The 12,033-nt window shown below is 51.2% G+C and overlaps 5 protein-coding genes across 5 annotated transcripts; 1 reads left to right on the plus strand and 4 right to left on the minus strand.

The window, feature by feature from the left end:
- Nucleotides 1-952: 952 nt before the first annotated feature.
- Nucleotides 953-1,832, minus strand: STEHIDRAFT_117431 (glutaredoxin). Its single transcript, XM_007298786.1, has 5 exons — nt 1,699-1,832; nt 1,501-1,616; nt 1,340-1,425; nt 1,249-1,266; nt 953-1,185 (listed from the first exon to the last, which is right to left on the minus strand). Exons 1-5 carry the CDS (start codon nt 1,720-1,722, stop codon nt 1,124-1,126), a joined length of 306 nt encoding a protein of 101 aa, XP_007298848.1. The 5' UTR covers nt 1,723-1,832; the 3' UTR covers nt 953-1,123.
- Nucleotides 1,833-2,305: 473 nt separating this feature from the next.
- Nucleotides 2,306-5,659, minus strand: STEHIDRAFT_89393 (NADH-ubiquinone oxidoreductase). Its single transcript, XM_007298228.1, has 16 exons — nt 5,365-5,659; nt 5,292-5,301; nt 5,160-5,238; nt 5,003-5,102; nt 4,833-4,946; nt 4,366-4,757; nt 4,203-4,301; nt 4,034-4,144; nt 3,888-3,976; nt 3,742-3,824; nt 3,559-3,613; nt 3,173-3,499; nt 3,036-3,081; nt 2,835-2,962; nt 2,395-2,774; nt 2,306-2,328 (listed from the first exon to the last, which is right to left on the minus strand). Exons 1-12 carry the CDS (start codon nt 5,612-5,614, stop codon nt 3,484-3,486), a joined length of 1,398 nt encoding a protein of 465 aa, XP_007298290.1. The 5' UTR covers nt 5,615-5,659; the 3' UTR covers nt 2,306-2,328; nt 2,395-2,774; nt 2,835-2,962; nt 3,036-3,081; nt 3,173-3,483.
- A 99-nt stretch (nt 5,660-5,758) lies between these two features.
- Nucleotides 5,759-7,275, plus strand: STEHIDRAFT_117433 (mannose 6-phosphate receptor domain-containing protein; the record flags this gene model as incomplete). The annotated part of the gene is made up of 6 exons (XM_007298787.1): nt 5,759-5,913; nt 5,974-6,126; nt 6,196-6,335; nt 6,391-6,467; nt 6,537-6,601; nt 6,676-7,275. 6 exons carry the CDS (start codon nt 5,759-5,761, stop codon nt 7,145-7,147), a joined length of 1,062 nt encoding a protein of 353 aa, XP_007298849.1. The 3' UTR covers nt 7,148-7,275.
- A 179-nt stretch (nt 7,276-7,454) lies between these two features.
- Nucleotides 7,455-8,909, minus strand: STEHIDRAFT_143786 (uncharacterized protein). The gene is made up of 6 exons (XM_007298788.1): nt 8,812-8,909; nt 8,630-8,744; nt 8,460-8,572; nt 8,357-8,389; nt 8,182-8,295; nt 7,455-8,131 (listed from the first exon to the last, which is right to left on the minus strand). Exons 1-6 carry the CDS (start codon nt 8,826-8,828, stop codon nt 7,903-7,905), a joined length of 621 nt encoding a protein of 206 aa, XP_007298850.1. The 5' UTR covers nt 8,829-8,909; the 3' UTR covers nt 7,455-7,902.
- Nucleotides 8,910-9,080: 171 nt separating this feature from the next.
- Nucleotides 9,081-10,256, minus strand: STEHIDRAFT_89396 (metalloprotease ATP23). Its single transcript, XM_007298229.1, has 5 exons — nt 10,074-10,256; nt 9,706-9,965; nt 9,544-9,627; nt 9,356-9,484; nt 9,081-9,304 (listed from the first exon to the last, which is right to left on the minus strand). The coding sequence occupies exons 1-5, from the start codon at nt 10,249-10,251 to the stop codon at nt 9,296-9,298; spliced, it is 660 nt and encodes a 219-aa protein (XP_007298291.1). The 5' UTR covers nt 10,252-10,256; the 3' UTR covers nt 9,081-9,295.
- Nucleotides 10,257-12,033: the final 1,777 nt, after the last annotated feature.

Genomic DNA, 12,033 nt, shown 5'->3' on the forward strand with positions numbered 1-12,033 from the left:
ATCCGTTCATCTCACGAGTCTGACGGGTTGTACCAGCCACATGCTCACTTGTCGTAGACATTGGCGGGCAGAATAGCCAGTTCTTTGATGACACGGATTGGGAACTTGGACCGTGAGCTGCTATTTTCGATGCGTCGTTTGTCTGTTTGAGTTTATTGGCTCTTGTTTGGTGCTGTTTGGTGCCTCTGCGTTCGCGCCACCCGGTTGAATTCAGAGTTTACTTTACAGTACTGCTACACTCCTCACAAGAAAGTCCTCAAAAACAGCAACGATGAGTAGCCACGCACAATTTAAGGACACCATCTACCCACTACGCATTCACAGTAAAGCATTCGGAAGAACGCTGACAAAGGGGTTGAAGTACTCGCCACAGCAATGGCCAAAACCTGTTTTGCTGTCCAGGAGGTGTGCTCAAGGCTAGGCCAGTCGTCGGTTACGGATGGCAAGGGGAAGCCGGGAGACATCCATCCTTGCGCCACACCTCGCTGAAGTACTTGGGCTTCAGGCATTTTGGCGGTATAAAAAGGAAATGAGATGTTTAGATGGGACAGTCCTCTACCGCAGATCAAGAGTGGTTGCACATGGACAAATTGGCGTACTTGGGTCCCCGATTATAACAATTTGCGCATGATGAACAGCGGGAGAGGTGAAGGAAGGACGGAAGACTTATGATGTACCAAATATATACGATAGCCTCCTTCTAGTCGTGTGGGCAGTGTTTCTTCCAATGAATGGTGCCATAAATATAAGACCCATCGTTTCATCGACTGATGGCCGGAAGACATTGCAGCCTGCGCCCAATGCGCAGGGGTATCATATTGTACGCGTGAGGCGTACACAGCAAGCAGCTCGAGCGGAACCCAAGAAAATGCATACGTTTATCATTCAACTCCGATGCCGATACTTCGCAAGCACGCACAACAAGGTTACCTTGGCCGCCAATACAGAGGGACCATACCGAGCGAGCTTAAGCTCCTGGGCCCGCAACGGGGACGCCTGTGCATCTTGAATGAACATGCATAATTTAGTTCTATGTTCATATAGGCGGACGTCCGCCATATGCCACAAATACAGACTCGATACACTTCATTCACTTATCTTCTACGACGAGAGGCACGGGATTCTAAGCGCTGAGAAGACCAGAAACCTTGCCCTGGCTGTGCAAAGATACAACCTTGTCGCAACCTAGACAATTCAGAGGGGACGATGAGAACGAAGCCTCTCTCTGAAATGGTACACAAAACTCACCGCCAACGTGCTTCTTGTCTAACGGCGAAAGAAGATATGTGTTAGTTCCGCGTATCGAATAGATGGTAGGTAAAGATCGGTGGGAACGTACTGATGAAGATGTTGGGGACCGACCTCTGCCCGGTCATCTTCTCGAGGGCGTCCTGGATGGCGCTTCCCTCTTCCAACTCATCGAGCCTACGGGGAATGGCAACGGGAATATGTCATTAACTCAGCGAAACGTTCGGGGTGGCTATATGAAGTCGGACGCACTCGAGGATCTTGACCTCAGCATCCTTATACTCTTGGGCGAAGAGGCCCTTGGCACGCTTGCAGTACGGGCAATACGTCTTGGAAAAGATAGTGACCTGGTGGCCGTTGATAGCATCCTGTATGGATTCAAGTTTCGGTACCAGAGCAAGAACCATAATCAGCGTGTGAAGAACATATTCCAGAACGAAGACCACGCACGTCGATGATCTCCTGAGAAGCCATAGTTCTAATCTGAGCGATGGAGGGACCGGTGGAGGACGAAGCTTGGTTTGAGAATTGAGAACCCAGGGCTGGACGATGCTGGCGGTTGACGGTGATGGATATCGGGTGGATGCGAGGTGCTATGGCAGGGGAGAGAGCCTTATAAAGGCGGGGGAACATGATCCAACAGTCGATGACGCCTTGCATTTCCTGTTTGCTGACCGGTCTCCACACGTGATCGCTGCTTTCCGACTTGATTGCTGACCGCGACCACTCCTCGGTCTTCGCACGAACCGTTTCGAGCTCGGACGAAAATAAATCACAGATAAATATTTCTTGGATATGTCACTGTCAGTTGCACGTTATGTTGCTCGGACGATGGACCGCATCGCTCCGCTAGCACTGGCTGAAAAATGGGATAACGTACTTACCGCTCTCGCTGCCTCTCCTACCCCGAGGCGAACACTCGCTGATTCCGGTCATACCAGGTCGGCCTTCTCTTAGGTATGCTTACAATCCTTTTCTCTCGTGCACGCGTGATCTTTGCGAAACATTATTCATCATCATCTCGCTAGAATCTCCCCACCAGCCACAGAGATCATCACACAACATCCTTCTCACCATCGAGTGAGTCCAGTGTGGCCCAAACAATAGACGAAGAACTAACCATAATCATACAACATCCAACCATAGTCTTACCACAAAAGTGCTCAACGAAGCCCTTGCCCTTCCTGCAACCTGCATAATCGCATATCACCCCACTATCTTTAAGCCCCTATCCTCCCTCACCCTCAACAAACCGCTTCAAGCCTCCCTCCTCCGCTGCGCCGCTGCAGGCATATCCGTCTACAGCCCTCACACCTCCCTCGATGCCGTGCAAGGTGGGATAACTGACTGGCTTGCGGAAGGCCTCCTAGGCTCAGGATCTGGCAAGGTAGAAATCTTGGGGGATGAGAAGACCGGTGCAGGTGGACAAAAACAGGGAGGCGTGGGTAGGATCGTGAGATTGGACGAGAAGATAAGCATGAGCGTATTACAGGAGAGAGTCAAAAAACATCTGGGGCTCAAGCATAGTGCGTGCGCTACGATTTCATTCTTACATTCGCTGTTTTTGACTAGTCGCTGCGTTACAGTACAAGTGGCACTTGACCCTGCTGCTCCGACCAAAGAGATTCAGTCCATAGCAATTTGTGCTGGTTCAGGCGAGTCCGTCCTGATGGGTGTCGATGCAGACGTCTACTTCACAGGCGAAATGGGTCACGTATGTCCTCGCTACCTATGTCCGTTTCGAGAGATTCATCGTTGACCGAGCACACAAACTACCATCAATTCAGCACTATGTTCTTGAGGCTGTTGCCTCCGGCCACAACGTCATTCTCTGTACGTTACCATTTCTTCCCAAAAAAACCGACCACAACTGAACATAATTCATCGACTTGACTGACTTTGACGATGTGTTCAACATTTGCAGGCGGCCACTCGAACACCGAACGAGGCTACCTTCCCGTCCTCGCCTTTGAGCTCCAGGAACAATTCCGCGCAGCTCAGGGCGAAGAGGACGCTGTCGCAGAACAGCTCCTCGTCCACGTCAGCAAGGAAGACAAGGATCCCCTTGAGATCGTTTAACATCACAATCGTGGTTGGTCAGCAATAGGATGTCGAGTACAACGCCGGATAGTCAAGAATAGAAAGATTAGACTAATTATTGCAGCTATCGAGCGGACATGTATCGGGGTCGGCAGGACTACACCACAACTCGCCTTGGAAGGATCACTACAACGTCTACCGGTCAACCTCACTGAATGGTAGGTTAGTATCAAGTCGAGTCTTGAAGCAGATAGAGGTGAAGAGGCGCACCCGAACACAAGATCCATGGTACCAATGATAGCCACGACGTCGGCGATATAATGCTGTAAACGAAACGAAATAAGTATGGACAGAGACACCACATAAGCATAAACAAATCATCTCACATCTGCAGGGCAAAACGGGGTACATGTGAGCTGAGCGCCTATGAAGTAAAGACAATGAATCACGTACGTCTCATCATGAAGTCAGCACCTGCGAGGTGGGCGAAACCCGGCGCACGGATCTTGCACCTGTATGGGCGATTCGTGCCATCCCTAAAGACAACCGAATATCCTCAGAACGAATTGAAATATAGAGGCAAGAACGAATGAACGTACGAAACGAGATAGACACCCATTTCGCCCTTGGGTGCCTCGATGGCAGAGTAGGTCTCACCAGGAGGAACCGAGTAACCCTCACTGAAGAGCTGTCATCCGGAACGTATCGGTTAACTTTCATATTCAGATATGATGAATGAGCTAACCTTGAAGTGATGAATAAGGGACTCCATGCTCTCTTTCATTGAGGCACGCGGTGGTGGTACGAGCTTGTGGTCGTCGACCTTGACGGGCCCGGTGGTGATCTTGTTCAGACACTGCAGACGGAGAATATTGTAAGTTGCCAATCCACTACGAGACTACAGCGTTACTTGCCTGGTCGATGATTCGGAGCGACTCGCGGAACTCCTGGACACGGCACAAATACCGGTCATAACAGTCACCGTTCTTACCGATCGGAACGTCAAACTCAACCTAGGCGCAAACCGGACGTCAGTGATCTCTTTCTTGCCAATGACCACCCAAAATGCACGCGCACCTCATCATACTTGTCGTAGGGTGCAATCTTCCTCAAGTCCCACTTCACACCACTTCCACGCAACATGACTCCGGAAAAGCTGTAATCCAAAGCCTCCTGAGCGGTGACCGGCCCAATACCGATCGTTCTCTGCTTCCAAATTCTGTTTCCAGTGACGACCTCCTCGATTTCGTCCACACGGGAGCTAAATTGAGTAGCCCACTGGTAAATGTCGTTGAGTAGGCCGTGGGGGAGGTCAAAGGCGACACCACCAGGTCGGACGTAAGCGGCGTGAAGGCGGGCACCGGAGACGCGCTCGTAGAATTCCATGAGCTTCTCGCGCTCCTCGAAACCCCAGAGGAAAGGTGTGAGTGCTCCCACATCCATGGCGTGTGTGAGAACGGCCATCAAGTCTGAATGCCGCACGATGAAGGATGGAAATATGTGAGTTATGGGACAAGGAAAGGGAGCAGGGGTAATGGGCTTACGGTTGAGAATACGAGTAATTTCACCAAAGAGTGTGCGAATCCATTTTGCCCGCTCTGGAACTTCGATATTCAAAAGCTTCTCCACAGCCAGCGAGTAGCAGAGCTCGTTCGTCACTGTTGAAATTGACGTTCAGAACGAGATTTTCGTGAACAAGCGGAGGAAAACGTACTCATGGAGACGTAGTCCAAACGGTCAAAGTATGGCAGAGCTTGGGTGTATGTTTTGTACTCAATCAACTTCTCCGTCCCTCTGTGCAAAAGACCGACGTGCTGAACATGACAAAGTAAGCGAATGAGCGACAAGAGATATTTGGGTGTGTAACTTACTGGGTCTGCACGAAGGATCTCCTCTCCGTTCAGCTCGAGGATTAGCCGTAGCACACCGTGAGCAGCGGGATGCTGTGGACTAACAATACTATCAGTATGTAATATGGGATTGCGAGCACGAGCCACACTCACCCAAAGTTGACTGAAGACAAACACGCACTAATTCAAGCTCAAAACCTACAATATTCAACGCAGGGCGACTAACCTGTAAAGTGTCTCATCGTCGACTCTTTCCGAGCACCAGTCTCCGCCAAAATATCCTGAGCACTCCTTCCCTGCAAGTCTTCGACGACATGGGTATCGAGCGCGTGCTTCGTCGCTCTTGTGTATGGGGCAAGATTCGGGTCCTTCACGGTCTCCTGACGCAACGACGAGGAAGTTGAAAAGCATCGACTAGCGAGCCGAGACGCCGAAGCTGACGCCGCAAGCTGACGTCGAAGGAGGGTGGTGGCCATCGTTGGCGACGGCGGCGAGCAGGGAATGAGTGAAGTTGCACAACGCGGGCAGCGTCGACGAATCACATTCGGCCAAATTCGGATATTCACACGGCCGGTCTCTCCTAGATGGGATCACAGTTGAGAACGCCAGCACCCGTCCCGATGCGTCTCCAACCTCGTCTACCACTTTTTCTGTCTGCTCTCTCCCTTCTTGCCACCGTCGTCGTTGCTGCCGGTGGTGACAGTCAAAACGCTGAAAGATCGTGCACTGCCCATGACGGTGATACCTTCTACGACCTGAGCCCGCTACAATCAAGGTATACCCCTATTCAACCCTACCCTTACCCACACCTCGCTTACGGTTAGCAAGAGTACAGTACGGACTACAGCTTTCAGGATAGCGGGCAGGAATTCTTCATTAATGTCTGCCAACCCGTCCATCATGACCTCTGGCATGTCGAAGTCGACAGACCTGACAACGTCGGCGCTTTCATACGCAACTTTGCTCGACGTGGGGACACCTCGATAGGGTGAACATTTGCTGACTTGCTCCACTTTATACCTGCGCTCACCGTTGTGTTGCTCCCATAATCGTTTAGAGAAGTAAACACGACTTTGACCGTAAAGGATGGTCATCCTCTTCTTCTCCTAACGGGCGGTTCTCTGTGCCCGAACACCGATGACATGCGCGCCATGACCGCCATCCGTTTCATTTGTGATACCTCTGTGTTCGGCTCAGGTTTGCACCCCGGGTTCACTGACGAGGAGTGCGAACTAAATCAGAATGGTACTAGGGACTCCTTTCCTGGTAGCCCAACTACCTCCTGACGATGAATTGGCCTGCGCCTTCTTCATCGAATGGAGAACACACGTACGCGTCTCCTCGGATTTTGGCTCCACTCGCAAGTAGGTTCTGATGTTCACCGCTTGCCACCCACAGTATGCATGTCCCGCCGCGGAACGCACAGGATTTTGGGGTGGCCTCATTCTAACTCTCTCCATCCTGTACGCCCATTCGCTCGCATCTCGTCCTACTCCATAAACTCTGAACTCGCTGGTCGCTCACACCTTGCGAACAGCGCAATCATACTCATGATGCTCTACTTTGTCGGCGGCACAATGTACCGCCGTTACGTTCTCAACATTCGCGGCTTCGACCAGCTCCCTCGCTTCTCCCTCTTCTCTCTTGGCGATACCATCGAGTTTATTCAAAACGTCTGTGACCGTTTCATTACCTCCTCGCGTTCGCAGTCTTGGACTACAAACGACTACAATCACCACACGTCTTACCAAAGTGGACGAAGACAGCGAGGGAGCGTCGACAGACTACCCACTCTTCCCGAAGAGGAAGAATCTTTGATCGGTGGTGACCACGGAAATGATCCTACCCATACGGAAGGCCATCATGCTCCGCCACCACAGCAGGTACAGCCTACTCCTGCCCCTCAAACTCAGGTGCAGCAAGGAACCCCTGATCTTGGCCTCGGTCATGCGAACGATGGAGATGCCCAGCCGCACGCCGTAGACACGCAGAACGTGATCCATTCGTAACATACAAGTAGCAAAGTGGGCGCACAGATGGAGTCGTGTCTGGGAACATTGGAGTATCCCATCTTGTACCATCCGAATGTTTGTTTGAACTGTTCTGCCTTGAAACTATATCGTGTAATCTACGTTCACCCAACCTCGCGGTATCGTCTGCCGTCAGGTAGGTTCATGCGAACTTCTGGACAAGGAACGCAAGCTGGCCATTTTCGAAAGTGTCTCCCCGTCGGCTAACGGTGTTCTCCTGATTATCGGAGCTTTCTGGAATGTAAGACTGGACCTGGAGAGGTACACTCTGTGGAGACGATCAGGGCGGACTGTCTGTCAAGACAGGACAAGACGCGATGCATGGGGTGACAAGGCGTAAACTGGTGGGATGCAATGGGATTACCGATGTGTCGTGAGAGGCAGCGACGCTGAGAAGAGAACAGTCATTCTACAAAACGTGCACAACGTGAGAAGGCGACATAAAGAACCTGTAGGATACTAATGAGTGTAAGGTCTGACACCATGTACTGGACTATCAATAACAAACAAATATGGTCCAATAATGTATGTGCAGGAAGTCCATGGAGTGGTGAAGGGAAAAAAGGGGTAAATCCAGAGTCCGAAAACCGACGTTGAGTGGGGGATGAACGTGTCAATCAACTACCCAACTACCAAAGTCCCAAGAAGCCTAAATGTCCGAGGGAAGAGTCTTTCAACTGGAGCCATGACCAGACTCCGATCCGCATGACAACGCATTGCAGTCGTATGCATGCTCAGATGGCCAAGACGGCAGCACCGAGGAAGGCACCAAAGAGCATGGCGCCGACGGAGCCAACGTTGAGCTGGAACTTAGAGGGAGAGGCGGCGTTGAAGCTGCTTGGGGTCGAGCTGGCAGACGTCGCGGTGGAGCTGCCTGAAGAGGTGGAGGCTGCAGAAGAGCCACTGATGGTAGACCCGAAGGCGGAACTGCTGGAACTGGCGGCACTCGTCACAGAAGCAGAACTGCGGAGACGTGAGTGTGGGAGAAGGACAAAAATAGATGGGGAACTCACGATGCACTTCCCGAGGAACTAGCAGAGGCCGACGTGGACGACGCCGACGTGGAGGTGCTCGTGGCAGAAGCGATCGCGAAGTCACCGGTGGTGCCAAGGACATCGTTGATGTCGCTGACGACAGAGATTCATGTCAGAGCTGAGTTAAGGTAGGACAGTAGGCAGGTATACACACCTAATGTTGACGGCCTCGAGCTGGTAGCCATCGCTGTAATGAAGGAGATGAAACTATGAGTCGCAGGTACGAAGACGTATTGTGTATGGTTCTCTCGACTCACCCAACGGGAACAGCAGGCAACCCTAGGGTGATAGTACCATCAGAAGTCTGGATGTTGTTACCGATGGCAAATGCGTTGTTGAACTGCTGGTTAACGAGTTCCAACGAAAACACCTGAATATCGAAAATGTAAGATCTCCAGCAAGTCAACAAGTACACTGTTTTGCATACGTCGGGGTCCCCACTCTCACTAGTCCACGTTATGGTGGTGGTGCCCCCGGAAGTCAAGTCTGAGGGAACATTGAGAGTAATGGTGGCAGAGGCAAGGGGGACCAAGACAAGGAGGCTGAAACGCATAACTGATATTAGTTCTATATTCCAGACAATTCGCGAAGAGATGCCAGAAACCGTACGTGAGTGCGGAAATCATGCTGGACTGGTAAGAATGAAGAGCTCGAAGGCTTGTGAGGAAGAAGACTCAGGGTATGGATGAGAACAGGAAGCGAAAGAGCGGCGTAAGCTCAACGTCGCCCCGCATCTTTATATACCGCTTCCCACGTGACCGTTCGTCCGATCGCAGAAACGTCTTCATCCTTCCGGTCTCCCCTGCCGTACAACGTGCTCACCGTCGAGAACAGTCCAGAAATACATCACACGTCGACAACTTTACTTTAATTGGGACGATCTTTTCACATGTAATCTAATCAAAAAAGGCGTACTAGTAGAATTGATGCACGAAACATGAGAATGAAGTATACACCGGCCATAAGATACTTCTTCCGTCGTCAGCAAAACTGAAGACAGGATTTCTAATACTGACCAGCATGCTACAAATTGCGTTCCCGTTGCGATCTCGCCGTGAGGATCAAAGGGTCAACAGGGAGCTTTACGTGTACCCTAATAGATCTGCCAATAAATTAGATGCTGTGTATCTACTTGACAGAATTATGGACATACCTCATTGAACGGCCGTGTATCATTGAAACAGCTCTCCCAAACCTCATTCACAACTCGCTCAGCCGTGGCATGGTCTGGACATGCCGGGTTAACGCTGACCGAGAGGATAGCCCGTCGGCGGACGCAAGCCTGAAATGTATCCCGAAGGCGTTATTGCACTATTGCTGAACAATCCGCGCAGCACGCACCTGATGCTGGTTTGTGAACGAAAGGAATCCTCGACCGATCTCCCTTCTCCAAGTACAGTCACCACTCAAGCTACCAGCACGAATCTACACACAATATGTAGATGTCCTACTATAAGCAAAACATGAACGCATCCGAACTTATGATACGTTATAGAAACTCACCTCGCTGCAGGCGTGATGTCTGAGGTTGTTCCAGTCGACCTTGAACTTTGCATGATCGTACATATGTACAAGTTCATGCACCATCGTGTGTTCCATGTGTTTTTTGTCCATGTAATTCCCTTGACAGAGCACAACGGCGCCGATGTCGGATGCGAATCCCCCGGAGCGACTACGATCGCAAGGTGTACATGGTAAGTGCTCCGGTGTCACGTTGCAGCCTGCAAGCTGCAACTGTTTGACCATGAATACCACTGCTGGACCTATAGGAATAGGAAGACAGAGAAACGACATCATAATCAGTCTCGATAGAGAAGCGGTTGGGAGATGATATAGACGAGAACAAAGTTGTTGACGCACGAAATACTGACTGTAATTGAGAAGGTCCCTCTTCCAGTTTTCACATTTCCGGCGATCAATGGTATTGATACGATCCCCAGACTCTATGCCAAGGCCAGTAAGGAGCGAGAATTCCCTGCGCCATTTCTGGAAGAATTTGTTGGGTGGTGGCGCATCGCCAGCTGGTGTGGACGAAGGTAAGTCGGACATGCCGTCCACGACCGGAAATGGTCTTCGGAAAGGACGATGCAGCCACGTGGCGGCGTTGAGTGGCCAAAAGAGTGATGTGGCGCGGCGCTTCTCTCCCTCTGCTACGGTCGTCATCACTTGCGCTCTGAGAGCCACGACCGACTAGACCTTCTCGAAATCGCTCCTATGGCATCTAGCGGGTCTTCAATGCTAGGAAGCTGCTCAGACCATCCATGGATTGTACACTAACTAGCGCCGTCCACGATTAAGATTATTGCTGGGCTCGTCTTTGTCTGCAACCGTCTGACCTTCTCACACCTGAACGTCTGAGCGCCGGGTGCGTCTTACAGTGCTTTACGCCCTCACTGGACCGGAAACTGAGTCGCAGATATTTGTTTGCTCTCTGGTCACTTCTGGGATATGAGAATCGGCAGAGAGTTCGGGTCGGAACCTCCTCGAGACCGAAATACGGAGGGCCAGCGCGTCAATGATATAGTCCTCGCAGTCCCCTGATCTCCATCCGCACTGGGCAGAGGCACTGTCCAAAGTTATGCGGGAGTACCCTGTCGCTTGGCCGCCGAACCTTGAGGATCATCATGCCTTCCAGAATGACTATGGGCCTATTCCTATGACGAATCTTTCCTGTTCACGGACAAGTTGATGTGTGCCTTCAAGAGAGGCTGTGATCAAAAGATATTTTGCGCTTTCCCAAGGAATAATTACTAGTACGCCTCATCTCCTTTTCTTCCACCCTGTTTCAATGTTTTCTTCATTCGTCCAGTCTCCCTCAATTTTTTCTCATGAGCGTCCCTGTGTTTCTATCATTTACATAAAACCCAAGGTTCCTCGAGCCGTGCAGCAGTAGACGCCTTTCCTTGTCGACTAATGCACGCACAACCGCTATACCGGCGGCGACAGTTGAACATCGACCAGTAAAGCCTAAGGCCCATCTAAACAAGAAGCGTTCCATGCGTTCTTGAACCCCCTCTGGTTAGTCCCATGGAACTCCTTCCGTCAATTGACCATCATCAGGCCCCCCCTCAAAGCCCTTTCGGACCCACCGACCCTTCTTACAGCCGTAGCCTTGGGTTCGGCCAGTCACTTCTGTCCAGCGCTTGGTAGTCTCTGCGGTACTTAGCGCCTTTGCACAATTACTTACGCAAATACCTCTCGCTAAGGCCTCTGAGACTTCCCTCGCTCACCGTCATACTATCTGATGCGGGCTTCTTCGGCCACTGATACACATTCTCGGGACAATACCTGCCTATCCTTACCTGGATCAGTCCCTTGTCCCCTCGATTAGCAGGTACCATTGATAAGTATTCAATCCAAGCCTTCTTCTCGCTTCCGCGACAGCGTTGAACTCGGTCACTGAGCTACAGCTGACCTTCATCGAGGACTCGTCGAGATTCCGCGACACGACGGACGAGTCTGAACTCCGAGTACACCTCCCGCTTGCTCGGTGGTTTGGTCAGACTAAAATGTTTTGACTATCCTCCGGACGCCCTTCTACCCGTCTAGGGATATACCTTCCGATCGCGCTTTTCTAGGACGCGTCCCCGTGCTTTCTTATTCCTCGTGTTCCCCAAGTGTTCTCCCTGACTCGTCTTGCAGAGTCATAGCCTTTTCTAAGCGCACACCCGATTACTAGCGCATTTTTGCTTTGTCTTTAGCCCCGATCTTCCAAGAAGCGGCCCGATATCTCTATGCTAAAATCGCCCTGTCGATGAACTGCCTCAAGTGAGCCACCTTGAGCCACACCTCACCCGACGCCTCGAGGCCGACCCTGCTAAGCACTCATGG

The sequence above is a fragment of the Stereum hirsutum genome (assembly GCF_000264905.1).
Source record: "Stereum hirsutum FP-91666 SS1 unplaced genomic scaffold STEHIscaffold_1, whole genome shotgun sequence".
NCBI lineage: Eukaryota > Fungi > Basidiomycota > Agaricomycetes > Russulales > Stereaceae > Stereum > Stereum hirsutum.

Excerpts from the sequence above, each read along its gene's own strand:
- STEHIDRAFT_143786 (XM_007298788.1), bottom strand. Across the intron at positions 8,390-8,459 it reads TTGCCTGCTGTTCCCGTTGG|CGATGGCTACCAGCTCGAGG; the intron begins GTGAGTCGAGAG and ends CCTTCATTACAG. Across the intron at positions 8,296-8,356 it reads CTCGAGGCCGTCAACATTAG|CGACATCAACGATGTCCTTG; the intron begins GTGTGTATACCT and ends CTCTGTCGTCAG.
- STEHIDRAFT_89393 (XM_007298228.1), bottom strand. The coding sequence starts at position 5,614 with ATGGCCACCACCCTCCTTCGACGTCAGCTTGCGGCGTCAGCTTCGGCG. Across the intron at positions 4,302-4,365 it reads CCTACGACAAGTATGATGAG|GTTGAGTTTGACGTTCCGAT; the intron begins GTGCGCGTGCAT and ends GTTTGCGCCTAG. Across the intron at positions 4,145-4,202 it reads CGCTCCGAATCATCGACCAG|TGTCTGAACAAGATCACCAC; the intron begins GCAAGTAACGCT and ends CTCCGTCTGCAG.
- STEHIDRAFT_117431 (XM_007298786.1), bottom strand. The coding sequence starts at position 1,722 with ATGGCTTCTCAGGAGATCATCGAC. Across the intron at positions 1,617-1,698 it reads CTTCTCAGGAGATCATCGAC|GATGCTATCAACGGCCACCA; the intron begins GTGCGTGGTCTT and ends GAATCCATACAG. Across the intron at positions 1,426-1,500 it reads GCTGAGGTCAAGATCCTCGA|GCTCGATGAGTTGGAAGAGG; the intron begins GTGCGTCCGACT and ends CATTCCCCGTAG.
- STEHIDRAFT_89396 (XM_007298229.1), bottom strand. The coding sequence starts at position 10,251 with ATGTCCGACTTACCTTCGTCCACACCAGCTGGCGATGCGCCACCACCC. Across the intron at positions 9,966-10,073 it reads GAGGGACCTTCTCAATTACA|GTCCAGCAGTGGTATTCATG; the intron begins GTCAGTATTTCG and ends CTATTCCTATAG. Across the intron at positions 9,628-9,705 it reads GACATCACGCCTGCAGCGAG|ATTCGTGCTGGTAGCTTGAG; the intron begins GTGAGTTTCTAT and ends TATTGTGTGTAG.